At 41.3% G+C, this 20,737-nt stretch overlaps 1 protein-coding gene across 2 annotated transcripts; it reads left to right on the plus strand.

Moving 5' to 3' along the window:
- The first annotated feature begins 1,041 nt into the window (after positions 1-1,041).
- Positions 1,042-19,870, plus strand: LOC143291143 (uncharacterized). Of its 2 annotated transcripts, none has more exons than XM_076600817.1 (5): positions 1,042-1,522; positions 8,855-9,041; positions 11,923-11,984; positions 13,610-13,762; positions 16,080-19,870. In XM_076600817.1, the coding sequence occupies exons 2-5, from the start codon at positions 8,914-8,916 to the stop codon at positions 16,241-16,243; spliced, it is 507 nt and encodes a 168-aa protein (XP_076456932.1). In that variant the 5' UTR covers positions 1,042-1,522; positions 8,855-8,913; the 3' UTR covers positions 16,244-19,870. The 2 variants fall into 2 exon arrangements, with proteins under 2 accessions (XP_076456932.1, XP_076456931.1); XM_076600816.1 differs by having other exon boundaries at positions 1,051-1,522; positions 8,851-9,041.
- The last annotated feature ends 867 nt before the right edge of the window (positions 19,871-20,737 follow it).

Below are 20,737 nucleotides of genomic sequence, written 5' to 3' on the forward strand. Positions count from 1 at the left end.
TGCCGTGGGTTCTTTTACGTGTGCTAAGTGAATGCTGCACACGGGACATCGGTTTATCGTCTCATCCGAATGACTAGCGTCCAGACCACCACTCAATATCTAGTGGAGGAGAAGAAAATATCGGCGGCTGAGCCGTGATTCGAACCAGCGCGCTCAGATTCTCTCGCTTCCTAGGCGAACACGTTTCGTCTAGGCCATCACTCCACATTATGATGATGATGATGATTAACATGATCATGCCGCGAAACGCAGTCTGGCTTGACAAACGCCACGCTGCCAAGATGCGACACACACCGTGGAAGGGAGGGGCATAAGTAGGTCAGTAGGACAGGGAGCTGGAGGGTAGGGTAGAGGGGGGGTGCATGGTGGGGCGGACTGGAGCGTTGAAGAAGGTTTCAGTTTCAGTTTCAGTAGCTCAAGGAGGCGTCACTGCGTTCGGACAAAACCATATACGCTACACCACATCTGCCAAGCAGATGCCTGACCAGCAGCGTAACCCAACGCGCTTAGTCAGGCCTTGAAAAAACAAAACAAAAAAAACAACAACAAAAAACAAAAACAAAAACAAAAACGGGGGAATAAATAATAGATAAGCTTGCATAAATAAATAAATAAATAAATAAATAATAATTATAATATAGAAAAAGGTAGTAGTAATAATATTAGTAATACTAATAAAATGATAATAATAAAACATAAATAAATAAATAAATAAGACAACAATGGTGATAAATAAGCAAATAAATGTAAAATATGAAGACACACATTCACACATACACCCACACATGCATAACAGAAATGCACCAGACATGCAGTTTCACATATATGAAAGCACAGTCAAATACATAAAGAAGAAGGAGACACTCGTACTGCTCCTTAGAAATGAACACAAACTTTCTGGCCATGTTTACTTAGCGACATTATCAAGAGACTGAACACTCCTCCCACACAACTACAGGCACCATTAGCCACACCTGGCATACACACACACACACTCACACACTCAAAGGACAGGGGATTGACATGCAAAAATGCGCATTCTCACGAGATTGAGAAATTTGTCATTATTCCAGGATAGATAGATAGAAAGATAGATAGATAGACAGATAGAGACATGATATACACGTGGCCGCGCGCGAGCATGTTGGCAATCAATTTTTTTGTATCTGGTATGGCATGGATCAGTTTCTGCCCTTTTTCGTCGTTCACTCCTCGTCAAACAGCCAGCACGGAGTATCTGATTGGTTCTTTGTCCGACCCCACCCTTCGTCCCGCCCTGTGTCCTGGGCCAGTGTAAGCAACGTGGTGATAGCTGGCGTCACACGGAAATCTGCTTTACAACGATCTGTCCCAGACCAGTTCCTCAGACGAACATCTTGCAAAGAATACTCATGATATCAAGTTTCTGGGCGTCCACTGTTCAGATCTGAGCCTCCCTCCTTCCCATGTCATTCTTGTTGAAAGCTGTCTGGTGTTTTGTAGCAAGAGCAGCTGGGTCACTCTTTCTGCTTCCATTTTACAGGTGAGTCACAACTGTTTTCATACGGCATTCTGTATTATCAATGAGTGCAGTTTTAACTGTTGTGCTGTTGGTAAATGGTCACTGTTTTACCTTTGTGTTGTTGGTACATGGTCACTGTTTTACCTTTGTGTTTTTGGTACGTGGTGATTGCTTTACCTCTGTGATTTTGTTACGTGGTCACTGATTTACCTTTGTGTTGTTGGTAGGTGGTGATTGCTTTACCTCTGTGATTTTGTTACGTGGTCACTGATTTACCTTTGTGTTGTTGGTAGGTGGTGATTGCTTTACCTTTGTGATTTTGTTACGTGGTCACTGATTTACCTTTGTGTTGTTGGTACGTGGTGATTGATTTACCTTTGTGATTTTGTTACGTGGTCACTGATTTTCCTTTGTGTTGTTGGTACGTGGTCACTGTTTTATTTTTGCGTTGTTAGTTGATGGTCATCGCTTTACCTTTGTGAATTTGGTACATGAACACTGTTTTACCGATGTGCTATTGGTGCGTGGACGCTATTTTGCTCTTCTGTCTGGGAACATGTTTTGTTTGTTTAAAAAAAAAAAATGTTTTACCTTTGTTTTGTTGGTACATGTTCATTGTTTTACTTTTGTTTTGTTAATACGTTTTCATTGTTTTACCTTTGTTTTGTTGGTATATGTTCATTGTTTTACCTTTGTTTTGTTGGTACATGTTCATTGTTTTACTTTTGTTTTGTTAATAAGTTTTCATTGTTTTACCTTTGTTTTGTTAGTATATGTTCATTGTTTTACCTTTGTTTTGTTAGTACATGTTCATTGTTTTACCTTTGTTTTGTTGGTACGTGTTCATTGTTTTATTTTTGTTTTGTTAATAGGTTTTCATTGTTTTACCTTTGTTTTGTTAGTACATGTTCATTGTTTTACTTTTGTTTTGTTGGTACGTGTTCATTGCTTTACCTTTGTTTTGTTGGTATATGTTCATTGTTTTACCTTTGTTTTGTTGGTACATGTTCATTGTTTTACTTTTGTTAAAAAGTTTTCATTGTTTTACCTTTGTTTTGTTAGTATATGTTCATTGTTTTATCTTTGTTTTGTTGGTACGTGTTCATTGTTTTACCTTTGTTTTGTTGGTACGTGTTCATTGTTTTACCTTTGTTTTGTTAGTACGTGTTCATTGTTTTACCTTTGTTTTGTTGGTACGTGTTCATTGTTTTACCTTTGTTTTGTTGGTACGTGTTCATTGTTTTACCTTTGTTTTGTTGGTACGTGTTCATTGTTTTACCTTTGTTTTGTTAGTACGTGTTCATTGTTTTACCTTTGTTTTGTTGGTACGTGTTCATTGTTTTACTTTTGTTGATAAGTTTTCATTGTTTCCCCCTTATTTTGTTGGTACATAGTAATTGTTGAATCTTTGCTTTGTTGGCACGTGGTCATTGTTTGACCTTTGCGTTGCTGGTAAGAGAAGGTTGAATGAATGAAGGTGGAAGAGTGGTTAAGACGCTCATCTGCCAATACATTGTCCGCAAGGGTCTGGGTTCCATTCCTCCTCTCGCCTTTTTCTCACCTTTTCCCTCAGCAGTAAGTTCAATTGTGGCAGGTCCACTTCCTTTTCGTTAGCTGTGCTTGACTATGTGTGTATACATATGTATGTGTACATAACTACATGCATGTATATGAATGTGTATTGTGTGTGCGTGTGTTTATGTAAGTTTGTGCCTGACTATGTGTGCGTATGTGTTAGGGTAGATGTTAGATACACATGTATGTTAAAATGTTTGTGTGTGTGTGTGTGTGTGTGTGTGTGTGTGTGTGGTCACATTTGGTGTGTGTATGTAACATAGATATAATGTTTTATGTTAACGAAAGCGTTTTTGTAAAGCACCTAGAGCAGATTTCTGGATAGTGTGCTATATAAGTATCCATTATTATTATTATTATTATTATTATTATTATTATTATTATTATTATACTGGAAAAATCAAACTGAGCATCTAGTCATTCGAATGAGACGATGCACCAAGGGTCCGTGTACAGCAACCACTTGTTCCACTGAAAAATAACCCACGGTAACAAAAGAATTGTCCTCTGGCAAAGCTCTGTCGAAGAGGACTCTTTTGACAGGTACATGAATACATACGCATGCACTCAAGGTCTGGCTAAGCACGAGAGGTTATGCTGCTGGTCAGGCATCTGCTCAATAGATGTGGTGTGGCGTATATGGATTTGTCTGAGCGCAGAGACGCGTCCTTAAGAAGCAGAAACTGAAACCGATCGTTGTGTCATTGTTTTATCTTTGTTTATGGTCATTAGTTTACCTTTGTTTTCAAATGGTCATTGGTTCACCTTTGTGTTTGCACATTTCTTCTGTCTTTGCTGCTGTGTGCACATGTCAAATGATTGGTATAATGACAGGCCCGGCGCTTCCTTTTTTTGAGGAAGTGGCTGGGTTTGTTCCAATGTATCTTTTATTTACCTGTGTGCTAGCTGAATCGGTAGCGTAAGCAGCACTGACTTGAAGTTGTGTACCTTGTGAAGAGTTACCACTCTTTACTATTGTTAATTATTTCATCTCCTGGCCTCATTATTTGTTTACTTCCTATGAAGTTTACTTTCATTCCTCCTTGGCTTCACTGTGGCCGCCATGTTCCATCCCTAAAAGCCACCCAACCAGCTTACCAGACCAGCCCACAAAACAGTACAGCGGTTGACGCCCTGGTTGTTGTCGCCCGTGTGAGACATAACTCTAATGGAATGTAGCTCTGTATCATCAATACAGAGGAAAAAAACAACAACAGTCCCTATTCTGTAGCCACAAAAAAAGAAGAGAAAAACAAACAAACAAACAAAAAAACAAAACAAAAACAAACACACACACACACACACACACACACACACACATACACACACACACCCCAAAACAACAAAACTTTGTTTTAACTCAAATAGTGCAGTTGTCCCAGGCCCATGGCAATGGGAGTGTGTGTGATGGGAGAGTAGAGAGAATGGAGGTGGCAAGATATGGTTGTTGGTGGTGTGGTTCGAAAGGGAGAAAGACCCGATTTTTACCCCTTTTACCTTTTCTATCCAAAATTTTATTTTATAATTTTTACAAAATCTGTGGCATGTAGATTACAATTATGTTCCTTTTTACATGTATGTATTTTAAATGAAAATTACTGTCATCTCAGCCGTTTAATCATGTGTGTGTCTGTGTGTGAATGTTGGAGTGTAACAGTTGCAGTACTGATAGTATGTTACTTTGTGAGTTTTATGCATTGTGTTTTTATAATATTAATGATTCTGTTTTATGTTTCTACTACTTCTTATATGCCTTCTTGTTTCAATTCAGGTACTGGATTATAAAGCGCTTAGAGCTTGCTTATGCTTGTGTTAAAGGGGTGGTGGTAGGGGTGTAGGGGGAAGAAGGGGTAGAGTAGGATAACAGGCAGAGGATAGGTGCACAATCCACTCTCTCCTTGTAACACAGCAGGGTCTTTTAGAAAGATGAATTGAGGTGTTTATTTCTCTAACTTTAAACAGCACACCTGGAACACACACAATATTAAAACCCAGGTTAAATCAATACCAAAACATATGCTAGACAAAATTGCACTGATGTAACAGAAACATCATTATGTTGTCTGGACAAGTAAACAATTCCACAGACAATCTTTCTCCATTCTGACACTCAATGTCTAGCCGTACACTCTCTTCTCAAAGAGATCTATGTAAAGATGTAAAACAAGCTTCATATAGCTTACCATCAACAATCAGTGGCACATAAGTTAATGTGCACCAAATATATGACTAACAAATACTAACTCCCAGTGTTTAACTCCTGTCAAACCACCATAGAATAATAGCTGTCGCACCAAGTATGTGGCAGACAATTACAAACTCCCAGTGTTTAACTCTTGTTGAATCACCATACAGTAATAGCTGTTTCCATTAAGACTGAACAAATCTGTACTTTGTCTCTGCTAAGTATCTCATTGGTAAAATTTTTTACATGGGAATTATATAGTTACCAAGTAATTTGGTAAATATACAGCAACCTGTGTGCACCAACATAGAACTGCCTGTCAGTGGTCTCAAATCTTATCGAACACATACAGCTATGTGTTACCCCACTGGCATATAACACATGACTACAGCGCATGGTAATCACAACTACCAAGTCACACATGTTCCCCATGTTGCATTATCACCCATGTGGACACACATGGAAAAGCATGAACATACATTTAGCCTGTAGATTTGTTCACCTTGAATATAACCATCACCACCTAACATACAAATAGATATGTCATACCTCAAAACAAGAGAGGCAAGGCCTCCAAGACTCACTTGTATATACACTTTAAAAAAAATCCAAGCTTTTTATGTATTGAGTATAATGAATTTACTGTTATATTTATATTTTTTGTATTCTCTAAACTTGGCACTTTGATCTGGTATTTGACCCAACAAAAGATCTGTCATTATTATCATTTTTTGTTCAAACAGGAACTTCTTTTGCTAAGCATGGAAGTTTGTTTATTGCAAACGTTTTGGTGCAGACAGTAAAATAAGGGAAATTACTCTGTAGGGGACTTAGTTTGCTTTAAACTGATCTTTCTCATCTTAAACATTACATTTTGAAATTATACTCTATACATAAAAAGCTTGGATTTTTAAAAAAAAAAGTGCATCACAAGTGAGTCTTGAAGGCTTTGCCTCTCTTGTTTCAAAATGTAATGTTTAAGATGAGAAAGATCAGTTTAAAGCAAATTAAGTCCCCTAGCATTAATTAAGAGTAATTTCCCTTTTTTTACTATCTGCACCAAAACGTTTGCAAAATAAATAAAACTTCCATGCTTAGCAAAAGAAGTTCCTGTTTGAACAAAAAAATGATAATTATGACTGCTCTTGTTGTTGGGTCGAATATTTGATCAAAGTGCCAAGTTTAGAGAATACAAAAAATATAAATATAACAGTAAATGCAGTTTGCATATAATTAGGCTTCATTTTTTTTGTGCCCATCCCAGAGGTGCAATATTGTTTTAAACAAGATGACTAAAAAGAACTGAATTTTTCCTATTTTTGACTCACTTGTGTAAACAAAGTGAGTCTATGTTTTAACCCGGTGTTCGGTTGTCTGTGTGTGTGTGTGTGTCGTGGTAAACTTTAACATTGACATTTTCTCTGCAAATACTTTGTCAGTTGACACCAAATTAGGCAATTTGGTGTCAACTGACAAAGTATTTGCAGAGAAAGTGTCAATGTTAAGGCAATTTGGTGTCAACTGACAAAGTATTTGCAGAGAAAATGTCAATGCTAAAGTTTACCACGGACACACAGACACACACACACACACACACACACACACACACACACACACAGACAACCGAACACCGGGTTAAAACATAGACTCACTTTGTTTACACAAGTGAGTCAATAACTCCAACTGTTACAACCAAAACATTCTACGTAGATGCAACACACACAATCTCTGTGTTTCTTTGTGACTGAATGCTTACATTGTTCCCACAGTATGTCAACAATTGACACACCACTGACATGTTACTGAACATTATCATTTATGCAAGCCAAGATGCACAACATGTAAACCCAAACATGATGTCCAAGCATCATATCACAATATCAACCTGTAGGAAACAGGAAAAGGGGGGGGTACGCAAATACCCAAAACCAGTACTCCATTTAGTCATGTATTGGCTACATTGTGTATTTTAACCACTTTTCCCTTAGTCACTAGCCTCAAATACAGTTAAGCCATACACATGCTGGCTATGCTCTCTCACAAGTCATGGTATCTGCATCAACATATTCCGGTTACATTAACTGTGAAATACCACATCAGCTAATGCTCTTGTGACACAACATCACAATTCTACAAACTCCAAACTGTTTCCAAAAACCAGAAAGTAAATTGCCAACAAACCAAATTACCAGTACAAGCATTTCTCACAGCCCCAAACGTTTCAGGGTTCACTTTATATTCATGTAACAGAACACAACCCCACTGAGCCAGTGTGTTAGTCACAGAATCCAAATGTACCATAAATCAAACATTCAACTAAGTCTGAAAAATAGATGCTAGTTTGACACTCACATCTCCCATGGTACTGCCTTGTTCGTCTTGCTCTCCTGGCCTGCTCCAAGCAAGGAAAAGGAAGAAACCCCACTTGCCCATTCATTTTATCCTCTTCACAAGTTGGCTCTGTATGCAAACTATCTTCCGACCCAGAACGTTTCCAATTGGCTGAAGTGAACAGACCAATCTGGAACCAACAGTGCTAGATTTGCACATCCAGCACTTTTCTCACAGAACCAGTTGGGTGGGGATGAAAAGAGGAAGGGAAGGAGGAGGAAAGATCGCCCAGCCCTGATTCTGTTCTAAACAGCTCATGATAAACACACCACACCATGTGGTGATCATTGAGGCAGATGCCATCCTGCCAGAGATCGACATGGGGGGTAAGGAGGGGGGCTGGGGGGTGGGGGGTGGGGGGGTTGAGGGTGATGGAAGTGGAAGGGAAAAGGGCAGGGGAGTGTATAGGAAGAGAATGGTCAGAGGAGATACCATCTTTACTTAGTATTTCTTGATAACTTGCTCCCTCTGCACTTGGCCAAGGGAAGGGGTGAAGGGGGAGAGAGAGTATGGGGAGGGGTGTTGGTGGGGATAGATGCCATGGAATGTGTGTGTGGGGGGGGGGGTGGGGGGAGAAGAGTAGGGAGGTAGGAAGGAGGGGTCCATCAGTGAGCAGTGTGTCTGAGAAAATCCCACTCTTCCACCACAGGTACCTGACACACTATAACACTTGCATTACAGCGCTATATAAAAACAAAATATTATTATTATTATTATTATTATTATTATTATTACTCGTGCCCCTGCTTTCATGACGACCCAAGTTCCTGTTTCTCCTCCACTTCCTTCCTGTGATGAGTTCCTGTCAAGGTTATCAGTGTCGGTGATTCAGGGGGGCCCTGTCGCTGGGAGGACACCGTGGCTGTCTTTTTTTAAATTATTTTTTTTTTAAAGATAAGAATAAAAAAAAAAACCCAGAAAAACAAGCAACCTAATGATACATCTATCATATTATTCATTACAGTTAAAGTGTAATTGGCTTGACCCAGTTTATGCTGACTCATTGACTGAATGACCAACAGCTGGTACTGGAGACACAGTGTGCACAACTGACTGACTTTGAATGAGTTACCACTGCTCTTTTCTGACCTTTTCTTCCAGACAACTGGTACCGGAGGCACAGCGAGTTAGTGCACAACTGACAGTCTGACAGACTGAATGAGTTACCACTGCTTTTTTGCTTTTTTTTTCTCTCCAGACAGCTGTTACCGGGAGACACAGTGAGTCAGTCCACAGATCTGCTCCAGTCCCGTCACTGACCATGGGGTTCGTCATGCCACACGCCATCATCCTGGTGGCCGGAGGAGTTGTGGGCCTTGCTCTCCTCTTTCAGATCGTGGGCCTGGCCACGCCGGGATGGACTACGTGGGAGCCATTTTTAGGGCTCCCGTACGTTATGGAGCGACCCTTATAACGAACGTGGTAGAGCGGTGGCCTAGTAGTACAGCCTTACTAGAGAGTGAATGTCCACGGGTTTGAGTCCCAGACTTATTTTACTCCCCATCCTCACCTATTCTTATCCTCCCACCCCCCGCCCTTCTCGCGAAGAGATCTTGAGTGGTGGTCTGGGTGCATGTCTTTCAGATTTTGAGTCGTTGAAACCGAGATGAGATACACTATGTCCACAGTATGAGATACATCATGTCCACAGTACGAGATACATCATGTCCATAATATGAGATGCATCATGTCCACAATATGAGATGCATCATGTCCACAGTATGAGATTCATCACGGCCACAGTATGAGATACATCATGGCCACAGTATGAAATAATAATGTCCACAGTACGAGATATATCATGTCCATAATATGAGATACATCATGTCCACAGTATAAGATACATCATGTCCATAATATGAGATACATCATGTCCACAGTACGAGATGCATCATGTCCACAGTATGAGATGCATCATGTCCATAATATGAGATGCACCATGGCCACTGAATGAGATACATCATGTCCACAGTTTGAGATACATCATGGCCACAGTATGAGATACATCATGGCCACTGAATGAGATACATCATGGCCACTGAATGAGATACATCATGTCCACAGTATGAGAAACATCATGGCCACTGAATGAGATACATCATGGCCACAGTACGAGATACATCATATCCATAATATGAGATACATCACGGTCATAGTATGAGATACATCATGTCCACAGTATGAGATGCATCATGTCCATAATATGACATACATCATGGCCACTGAATGACATACGTCATGTCCACAGTATGAAATACATCATGGCCACAGAATGAGATACATCATTGCCACAGTACGAGATGCATCATGGCCACTGAATGAGATACATCATGTCCACAGTACGAGATACATCATGTCCATAATATGAGATATGTCCATAATATGAGATACATCATGTCCACAGTACGAGATGTATCATGTCCATAGTATGAGATGCATCATGTCCATAATATGAGATACATCATGGCCACTGAATGAGATACATCATGTCCACAGTACGAGATGCATCATGGCCACTGAATGAGATACATCATGTCCATAGTACGAGATACATCATGTCCATAATATGAGATATGTCCATAATATGGGATACATCATGTCCACAGTACGAGATGTATCATGTCCACAGTATGAGATACATCATGGCCACTGAATGAGATACATCATGTCCACAGTACGAGATACATCATATCCATAATATGAGATACATCACGGTCATAGTATGAGATACATCATGTCCACAGTATGAGATGCATCATGTCCATAATATGAGATACATCATGGCCACTGAATGAGATACATCATGTCCACAGTACGAGATACATCATATCCATAATATGAGATACATCACGGTCACAGTATGAGATACATCATGTCCACAGTATGAGATGCATCATGTCCACAGTATGAGATACATCATGTCCATGATATGAGATACATCATGTCCACAGTATGAGATGCATCATGTCCATAATATGAGATACATAATGTCCATAATATGAGATGCATCATGGCCACAGTATGAGATACATCATGGCCACAGTATGAGATGCATCATGGCCACTGAATGAGATACATCATGTCCACAGTACGAGATAAATCATGTCCATAATATGAGATGCATCATGGCCACTGAATGAGATACATCATGTCCACAATATGAGATACATCACGGCCACAGTATGAGATGCATCATGTCTACAGTATGAGATGCATCATGTCCATAGTATGAGATGCATCATGTCCATAATATGAGATACATCATGTCCATAGTATGAGATGCATCATGTCCATAATATGAGATACATCATGTCCACGTTATGAGATACATAATGTATGAAATATACCATGTCCACTGTATGAGACGCATCACGTCCATGATATGAGATACACCATGTCCATGACATCATGTGTACGGTAAGAGATACACAATGTCCATAATGAGATGCATCATGTATGAAATACCCCATGTCCATAGTATGAGATGCATCATGTGGACGGTATGAGACACACCATGTCCATAATGAGATGCATCATGTATGAGATACACCATGTCCATAGTATGAGATGCATCATGTCCACAGTACGAGATACATCATGTCTATAATATGAGATGCATCATGTCCACAGTATGAGATACATCATGTCCACAGTATGAGATACATCATGGCCACAGTATGAGATACATGTCCATAATATGAGATACATCATGTCCATGTTATGAGATACACAATGTATGAAATACACCATGTCCACAGTATGATATACATCATGTCCACAGTCTGAGATGCATTACGTCCATGATATGAGATACACCATGTCCATGACATCATGTGTGCGGTAAGAGATACACAATGTCCATAATGAGATGCATCATGTATGAGATACACCATGTCCATAGTATGAGATGCATCATGTCCACAGTACGAGATACATCATGTCCATAATATGAGATGCATCATGTCGACGGTATGAGACACACCATGTCCATAATATGAGATGCATCATGTATGAGATACATGTCCATAGGTGTCAGTTCTGACAGCCCGCATTACACTATGAAGTGGAAGGACAGACCAGTTTGTCTTGACTCTGTGTACCCTGTGAGAGACTGACTCTCTTTCTTAAACCCCCACACTCCCGAACCGCCCGCGTCTCTCTCTGTCAGAAGCAACCCCCCCCCACCCCCGCCCCCCTGCCCCCCGCCCTTCCCCCTGTATGTTTTAGTATGAGTATTTCCTTTCCTTTATTCATATTTGTTGTTTTTCAGTGAAGGCAATGAAGGCCTGTGGGAAAAATGCTTTGGAGATAATTGCGCGAAATTCACAGGCGGTAAGGTTTTTTGGTGTGTTTTCTTTTTCTTTAATGTCTGTCACTGCCTCTCTCCCTCTGTCTCTGTCTCTCTGTCTCTGTCCCTCTGTCTGAATCACTCGTTCTGTTCCTTCTCTTGCTTGCTCACTGTTGTTTCTCCTCCAACTTCCTCTCTTTCTCTTCCTCTCCTTCTGTCCCTTTCCAGTTCTTTTCCTGGCCTTGCCGTCCGTCATCTCACTGTCTTTGTTTTACGCTTTGGACTCATGGTCCTGTCTTTCTCACCATTCGTTTTATTCTTTGCCTCTGTTTTACCCCCCCCCCCCCCCCCCCCCCCGTCTTTTTTTCTTCTTCTTCTTCCTCTTCTTTGTTTTACCTTTTGTTTCTGTTTTCTCCCTTTCTCATCCGTTGTGTTGCCCTTTGTCTTTCTTTCTGTACTTCTCCACCACCCATTGGGGTGTCGGGGTCTCGTTCAGTGTAGATAGTATCCCCCACCTCCCGGAAGTTCTGTGCTAGAAATTTCCGCTTTTCTGTCGCTCTCTTTGTTTCTGACTTTGTTCTTTTCTTTCTGTCGTCTCTTGCTTTCTGATTTTCTGCCTTGATGGTCCGTTCACCTACGGTGTTTTACCAGAAAGCCTTGTATGTTTTGTAGTCTTTTTCCTGGACGCGATAATTGGGCACTCGTGTTAAAAGCCCTTGACTGCCGTAAACGTATTACGTACGTGCATAGTGAGGTCACTGATGACGTCATCAGAAATAGGGAAAATACCTCTTGAAGACTGAAAAGTCACCGTTTAATCTGGAGTGGTATATCTCCAGACCATTTTCTCAGTTTTAGGCTTATGGTTTTGGATAATGTTTTATGACCTGAAACACCACTTTTTACTGTTTCCCCCCTGGCACTGAAGGGGTTTGTTGTCTTTTTTGTTTCCACACAGGCCTCTTTGATTCTTTGTTCATTCCGTCCTCTTGCCTTTGCTTTGCTCTTTGTCTCTCTTTGTTTCAGACCCGGGAAAACTTTTCAATAGTGTTGTTTTCATTGTGGTTTTCCATGTAGAATTTGATGTCTTTTTTTTCCTTCAGACCTTTCGTAATGTGGAAATAAATCAACAGCTGCATACCATCAGCTTTAGATCGACGCTCTTCCCGAGCTGCCTAATGCAAACACTCCACAGTCAGCACTTTCTGTTTCTGTACCTTACACTTGGAAACGAGCTCTCCTCGTCCAGTTCTATGCACTCAGCTCTTTCAAGCCTGGCCTTAAAACCTATCTCTTTTTAGAAAAGCCACCACTACAACCACACCACCACCGTCCTCTCCACTTCCTGTGTCTTCAAGGACCTTAGTTTCTCTAGCTTTCTATTCACGTGTAATTAGAATTCTTTAGAAGTCTTTTATCTCTCTCTGAAACAGTTGTGCATAGGTATGAATGAGTGGTGTGTAGGTGCTTTGATTTGTCTCTGCACAAGATTTAGTGCTATATAAATACTTTTATTACATTATCGTATATGGTCTTTGGACAGTGGGTATCTGCAAAACGATAGTCTGAATGTGTGTGTGTGTGTGTGTGTGTGTGTGTGTGTGTGTGTGTGTCTGTGTGTGTGTGTGTGTGTGTGTGTGTGTGTGTGTGTCTGTGTCTGTGTGTGCAGATATTCCGGATTGGTTCAGTGCGTGTCGAGCGTTTGGCATCCTTGGCGTGCTGGCGATGGCAGCGTCTTTGATCTGTGCTGTACTGACCTGTTTCATGAGTGACAAGGCCAAGATGTTCACACTCGTTGCGGCAGGTGCTGCCGCTGTTGGAGGTGAGCTGTTCTCTTGTTCTCTTAAAGAGCACGTGTCGTACACTCTAGCCTGGCACGCCAGAACGGGAAAATTACTTTCTCAGTGGTTAAGATGTTTATCTGCCAGTGAGTACAGTATCCCTGAGGGTCCGGATTCGAATCCCGGTCTTGCCTCTTTTTCCTATGTTTGACTGGAAAATTAAACTAAGTGTCCAGTTTTTCGGATGAGACAGTAAACTGAGGTCCTGTGTGCAGCACGCACTTGGCGCACTGAAAAAGAACCCATGGCGACATAATTCAGTTGAGAAACTCCATTCTAATAGATGCACAAATATATATACATGCACTCAAGGCCTTACTAGCTTGGTCATGCTGCTCGCCAGGCATCTGCCTGGCAGATCTTGTGTATCTTATATGAATTTGACCGAAGCTGAAACTCCTTCACAAGCACATACTGTACACACCAGAACAATGTAACAAAGTAATTCTCTTGTTCTCTGGAGTACATGCCGTACACACCAGAATTAGTTAAGCCGTTGTCTTGCTATCTAAAGAGCACATGCTGTACACACCAGAATTAGTTAAGCTGTTGTCTTGTTCTCTAAAGAGCACGTGCTGTACACACCAGAATTAGTTAAGCTGTTGTCTTGTTCTCTAAAGAGCACGTGCTGTACACACCAGAATTAGTTAAGCTGTTGTCTTGTTCTCTAAAGAGCACGTGCTGTACACACCAGAATTAGTTACGCTGTTGTCTTGTTCTCTAAAGAGCACGTGCTGTACACTCCACAATTAGGTAAGCTGTCGTCTTGTTCTCTAAAAACACGTGCTGTACACACCAGAATTAGGTAAACTGTTGTCTTGCTCTCTAAAGAGCACATGTTGTACACACCATAATTAGGTTAGCTGTTGTCTTGTTCACTAAAGAGCACGTGCTGTACACACCAGAATTAGGTAAGCTGTTGTCTTGTTCTCTAAAGAGCACATGCCGTACACTCCACAATTAGGTAAGCTGTTGTTCTCTAAAGCACGTGTCGTACACTCTACAAGTAGGTAAGCTGTTGTCTTGTTCTCTAAAGAGCACGTGCTGTACACTCTATAATTAGGTAAGCTGTTGTCTTGTTCTCTAAAGCACATGCCGTACACTTTACCCTGGCACACCAGACACGGCATTTCCTCTTTTCTCTCTTGTAAACAGTTGTCCATTCCATGTGACCTTGCCAGAACTCAAACGGATAAACTTCAATCACATTCAACACAATGCTAAGCCCACATGCAGGGAAATCCTGAGAGCTGACTACCAAACTGATGACACGGTTGTCTCTGGCTCGTTTTCAGATTCATCATGATGAGCACGTGTTAAAGTTAAAAAGGGTTAATAGTCATATAGCCTTATACGGTCATTGGGGCATTGAATTCATATTTACTGTGTCCAGGACACGGCATAGAAAGGCGGGGCCCAATCCTCTCCTTTCGCTGCTTTTACCTTCCCCAGCCGAGGCTAGTTACCCATACACATCTGAGTGGGGTTCGGACTCTGAATGAATTGTCTTTCCCATGTACACAGCATCATGCCCAAACGGGGCCTCGAACCTTGATCACCAGTGATCACTGGATCAGAAGGCCAATGCCTAACCGACTAGGCCATGATGCCTTTTCTCTGAGCATGTGTACAGTCCGGAAGGTATCGTAAGGGCACAAACTTTTCCCAGTCACCAATTGTGCTATGAAAAAGCAAGTGTACGCTCCGAAGTTTAGCCACTTCAACTTTCTGAAGAACAGAACAAGCTCTTGTATAACGGAAAGGTCCGTTCACAGTCTTGGAAAGGGTGAACAATGTTGACTACAATTCTGACGTCAATGACAGTCCAAAACTGTCAATCAACATGTTGAAACAGTACAATGAAAGACAGGATGATGTATGTTTTGACGCAAATGTATTCACGTGAGTCCATGCTCTGATGCTGAGGTCGAGTTTGATGTTTCATTGAATGGTGGACATCCTGTTAAATGTGTGATCTTGTGTCTAAAAAGAAAATAAAAAGAGTGAAGAACATATGCCATGTGTTCTTCCCTATGTTGTGTTATTTGCATTATGGTCTGCTTCAATTTGGTGTGGTTCCGGAATCTGAAGAAGATGACAAAATTCCATCACTTATTCTTTCAGTGACCGGTGAAACACGAACTGACACACAGCACTGACATTTTTCCCCTGAATATATTCCAGTTTGCTTGTGCACTCGTGCATAAAGAGACACCATCATGGAATCTGCATGCTTTCTGTGTTCTCCCCCCCCCCACCACCCCTTCACTGACAAGTTGTTGCCTACTATTGTTGCAGCTGTCTGTTCCCTGATTGAGTTCGCGGTGTACGCTGGAAAAGATCCCTTTCTGTCATCCCAACACATCAGCCTGGGCTACAGCTTTGCCCTCACCGTTGTGGCCTTCGTGTTAGCTGTGGTGGCTGTTGCCCTCTTCATCGTGGGGCAAAGGAAAGTGCAGTAATGGGTCAACCCCCAACGTCCAGCTGCCGTGACATTTCACTACGCTTACCTTGCCTGCATCATGCTGATTTATCGCTTTACAACTTGTAACACAGTAACCGTTTAACTGATGTTGTACTGTTGTACTGACAACACAGCTTGTAGCACAGTAACCGTTTATTTTCAGATTAACTGATTGTGTACTGACAACATAAATTGTAGCACAGTAACAGTTGTTTTTTTGTTGTTGTCAGATTAACTGATGTACTGACAACACGAATTGTAGTGCGGTAACATTTTTTGTCAGATTAACTGACGTACTGAAAGAACTGTCAGTTATTGTCAGGTTAACTGATGTTGTTCTTAAGCGAGGAAAAGAAAAGAAAATCGAAGGAAATATATCAAAGATGTGCTCCATGGAGTGCATGCATCTGAGGCAACAAAAAAAGTCTACACTGAAATCTGGACCGTTTCGCTCATGACAGGGGTAAAGTTCATCATTGTGACTGAACTGACATGAACAATAAATTGTAGCTGAATATAGTTATCAGGGGCATGTAGAGTGATGTGCTGGACCCGTTGCATTTAGTTTTTATCCATTTCATGTTCGCTTTGATCCCGGTTAGTTTCTGGTTAATGGCTTAAAATTGTGTACTTTCATCCTGCCAGGAGACCTGTGCTTGTTTGCTGTTTGACATTCTCTGTGAAGAAGTAGTCACGTATATTATCAAGAAGTAGAGAACAGATTCACTTGTTTTTTCTATTTTTTCATTCATTAATATTTTCACCAGTTTTTTTTTTAAGATTCCTTTTATCATGCACTTTCTTTTGGCTTCTTCCGAGCACCTTGCCATGGGAATGCATCACTTTCTTAGGCAGCCATACTCTGTTACCGGAGGCAGGTGCATGCTGGGTGTGTCTGTGTTTCCATGATACCCCACCAAGCCCTGACATGGATTTGCAGGACCTTTAAAGTTGCTTATGTTGGTCGGTGCATGTGTACACCCACAAAGGAGATGAAGACTCAGGCAGGTCAGCTTTCGTGCGGACCTAGAAGTTGGTGACACTCCCCATCCTCCCTACCCCTACCCCTTCACTGAGCTGGCACTAGTTGGGTTTGAACCACACACATCACGGACTCTTGCAACAGATTCCCAAATGCCTTGACCACTAACAAAACATTTAAAAACCAATGTGCCCGTCAGCTTCAATCAAAAGAGAAAGGACGAGCGCAAACTGTGTGTCGAGATCAACAGCTGTCTGAAAGCGGGTTCTTTGCGTGGCAGTAAAGCCGTGGTGTGGCAATGAGCAACTGACCTACTTTCTTCGCCAATCTCCGTCCTGAGGCGTTCTGTGCTGTGTTTCGTGTTGTTAGCCGCTGAAATGTCGCCTCCACTGATTTGTCACGTTGGTGACAGTTTCAGTTTTCAGTTTCAGTAGCTTAAGGAGGCGTCACTGCGTTCGGACAAATCCATATACACTACACCACATCTGCCAGGCAGATGCCTGACCAGCGGCGTAGCCCAACGCGCTTAGTCAGGCCTTGAAAAAAAAGAAAAGAAAAAAAAGGTGAATGAATAATAGATAAGCGTACATAAATAAGTAAATAAATACATAAATAGATAAATAAATAAATAATAATTATAATATGAAAAAAAAGGTTGAAAACGTCGGTGACAATTTTGGAAAACGTTGGTGACAATTTTTGCAGATCGGTGACAATTCAGAGCACCATCAAATTGTTGCCGGTCGATGACATATCAGCGGTTCGGTCAGCGGTTAGTAGTGGTTAGCGGTCAGCAATGGTCAGTGTCGGTGGTCAGCGGTGGTCAGCAGTCAGTAGTGGTCAGTGGTCAGCGGTGGTCAGCAGTCAGTAGTGGTCAGTGGCCAGCAGTGGTCAGTGGTCAGAAGTGGTTACTCATTGTCAGTGATGGTCAGTCGTTGTCAGTGGTTAGTAGTGGTGAGTGGTTAGTGGTGATCAGTGGTAGTTGTGGTGACCAGTGGTCTGTGGTGGTCAGCAGTCAGAAGTGGTCAGTGGTCAGCAGTGGAAAGTGGTCAGAAGTGGCTACTCATTGTCAGTGATGGTCAGTCGTTGTCAGTGGTTAGTAGTGGTAAGTGGTTAGTGGTGATCAATGGTAGTTGTGGTGACCAGTGGTCAGCGGTAATCAGTGGAGGCTGGTGGTCAGCGGTCAGTAGTGGCCAGAGGTATTAAGTGGTCAGTGGCAGTCAGTGATCGTCAGTGGTCAGTGATCAGTAATGGTTAGTAATGGTCCGTGGTGAACAGTAGTAGCCAGTGGTCCAAACCGAAGGGAAAGTACTAACATTGCATAAGATACAGTTGTGAGCAGTGGTTCCAGACCAGGGATAACACAGACCCGGGGGAACAAAGAGCCAGAAAACGTAAATTTGGGGGAACATGGACCAAGGGGAACACAGACTTGGGGGATTATAGACCTGACTGAACTAAGACCCGGCTGAGAGAAAATATGGGAGGACATATACCTAGGGATACATAGGGCTGAACCCACTACGTTCTTGAACACAAAACACATAAACTTACATTATCTTTCTTTCTTTCTTTCTTTCATTTTTAACCGTTTTTTCTTTCTTTTTTTCATTCGGGGGTGGGGGGCGTGGCCAGGGGGGGGGGGATGTAGGCGGGGGGTAAGGGTGGGGGTTCATTCATTTCTTCCATTCCCTCATTTCGTTTCAAACTCTTTTTTTTCTGTCTGTTTTCTTTTTCTTGCTTAAATTCCCTTCATTTCTTATTTCTTTCTTTTCTTCCTTCCTTCCTGAACTCCTTACTTCATTGCTTTCTGTGTTTGTTTTTTTCTGTCATCCAATGCTTCTTCATTACTCCTTCTTGTTCTTCCTTGTCCTTGCCCTCCTTTCGTCTTCAACATCATCAACACACAGAAAAACAGAGATAATTTAGTAAGTAACCGCTGATTTTGATCGACGACAGTTCAACGGAGGCTACAATTTAGCGGTTAACACGTATCTCGTATCATGTGTCTTGGTTTGAAGAGTAATATTATCTGGAAAGTGTCACGTATTCTGTGTCACGTGTGCTGTGTCACATGCTGTGTTTCATTTGTCTTGTGTCAAGTGTCTTGCATCGCGTGTCCTTACGTAACACACTGGAGGCATGGTTCTTGCAACCACAGTTAACACTCAGTGTTCGTTTGGTTTTGTCTAGCCATTGGACACACTGTGGTACTTTGCTTCTTGCCAAATATTTCTTGTAAAAGGCTTATCTTCTGAGGCATATAACATCGAAGAAAATCTACTCGTGAACCAAAGAGTATATATATGTATTGTTGTCTTCTTTAAAAACAACAAATTGGCGTGATTTCTTTGCTAAGGCGAATTTGAGGCCTTATATATTTGAAACTGAACATGAGTTTACACGTTTTCTTGAAGTAAATGTGATGTTTTGCCTTTTTCCTTTGTACTGGATGTAATTTTACAAGTACTTATATGCTTCATAGCATTTGCCTTTTAATGATCAAAGGAAGAAGACGTGGGTATAGAAGCTGTAGCCTTGTTTGAAAACCGCATATGCCAATATGTGTAGAAGCTGCACCATTGTTTGAAAGCCATATATGTTCTATATTTGACTTTTGAATAAATGATTATGTAAATCATCCATGGCCTTGTGACACACATTACAAGATATGTATGCACTTGTGTGGATGGTGAAGACATGCATGGCATGCAAAACACATTTGTTGCTTTACTGCTGGATCTTTGATGAAGACAGGACTGCAAATATGCTCACACAGGCAGGCTTGACCACCAATAACACAGATAATATCACTGTAAATGCAATACATTCCAGTCACGTTATATTGTATTGCTCGGAATATAGTATGATATACATTCCGTTATTCACACAAAACAATGCAGTTCATTCCGATCATTTCATGTTTCTCAAAATACAGTACAACTTGTATTAAGTTGTTCACACAATTCACTGCAACTGTATATTCCAAACTTATTCCAGTCAAACACATGAATCAGATCAGTCGGATTTATTTTCAGTCCTGACAGTAACTGAACAGCTTTGAGCAATACGAACTACTACCACCACAAGTCTAGTCACAACTGATGAAGGCAACGATAACAAATTGCAATGCATTGCATCACATTGCATTGTATTGTATTATGTAACTCTCAGCGACAGCATTTTTTTTTCTGTGTGAAAGCAACATACAAATGTTTATTATTCTTTCAGGGGAGAGAACTTTGCCGTGATCCGGTATCACGCATTTCGCGTCAGTTTGTTTCCCTGTCAACGGGGAACAACTCTTTTGCTGACCTGGATTATTTTACATCTGCTTAACTCTCTCCATACGAACGGCGAAAGAGAGGACGTTAACAGCGTTTCACCCCAATTACCATCATCAAAATATTGCAAGCGGAAGGCTCTTATACTGAAGACGTGAATGTTGACAAAGAATACCACAATTCTGACGACGGAAGCTAAAGGTTGGGTCATTCAGACACCCACTGG

This window comes from Babylonia areolata, chromosome 16 (genome assembly GCF_041734735.1).
Source record: "Babylonia areolata isolate BAREFJ2019XMU chromosome 16, ASM4173473v1, whole genome shotgun sequence".
Taxonomy (NCBI): Eukaryota; Metazoa; Mollusca; class Gastropoda; order Neogastropoda; family Buccinidae; genus Babylonia; species Babylonia areolata.

Excerpts from the sequence above, each read along its gene's own strand:
- LOC143291143 (XM_076600817.1), top strand. The coding sequence starts at position 8,914 with ATGGGGTTCGTCATGCCACACGCCATCATCCTGGTGGCCGGAGGAGTT. Across the intron at positions 11,985-13,609 it reads TTGCGCGAAATTCACAGGCG|ATATTCCGGATTGGTTCAGT; the intron begins GTAAGGTTTTTT and ends CTGTGTGTGCAG. Across the intron at positions 13,763-16,079 it reads AGGTGCTGCCGCTGTTGGAG|CTGTCTGTTCCCTGATTGAG; the intron begins GTGAGCTGTTCT and ends CTATTGTTGCAG.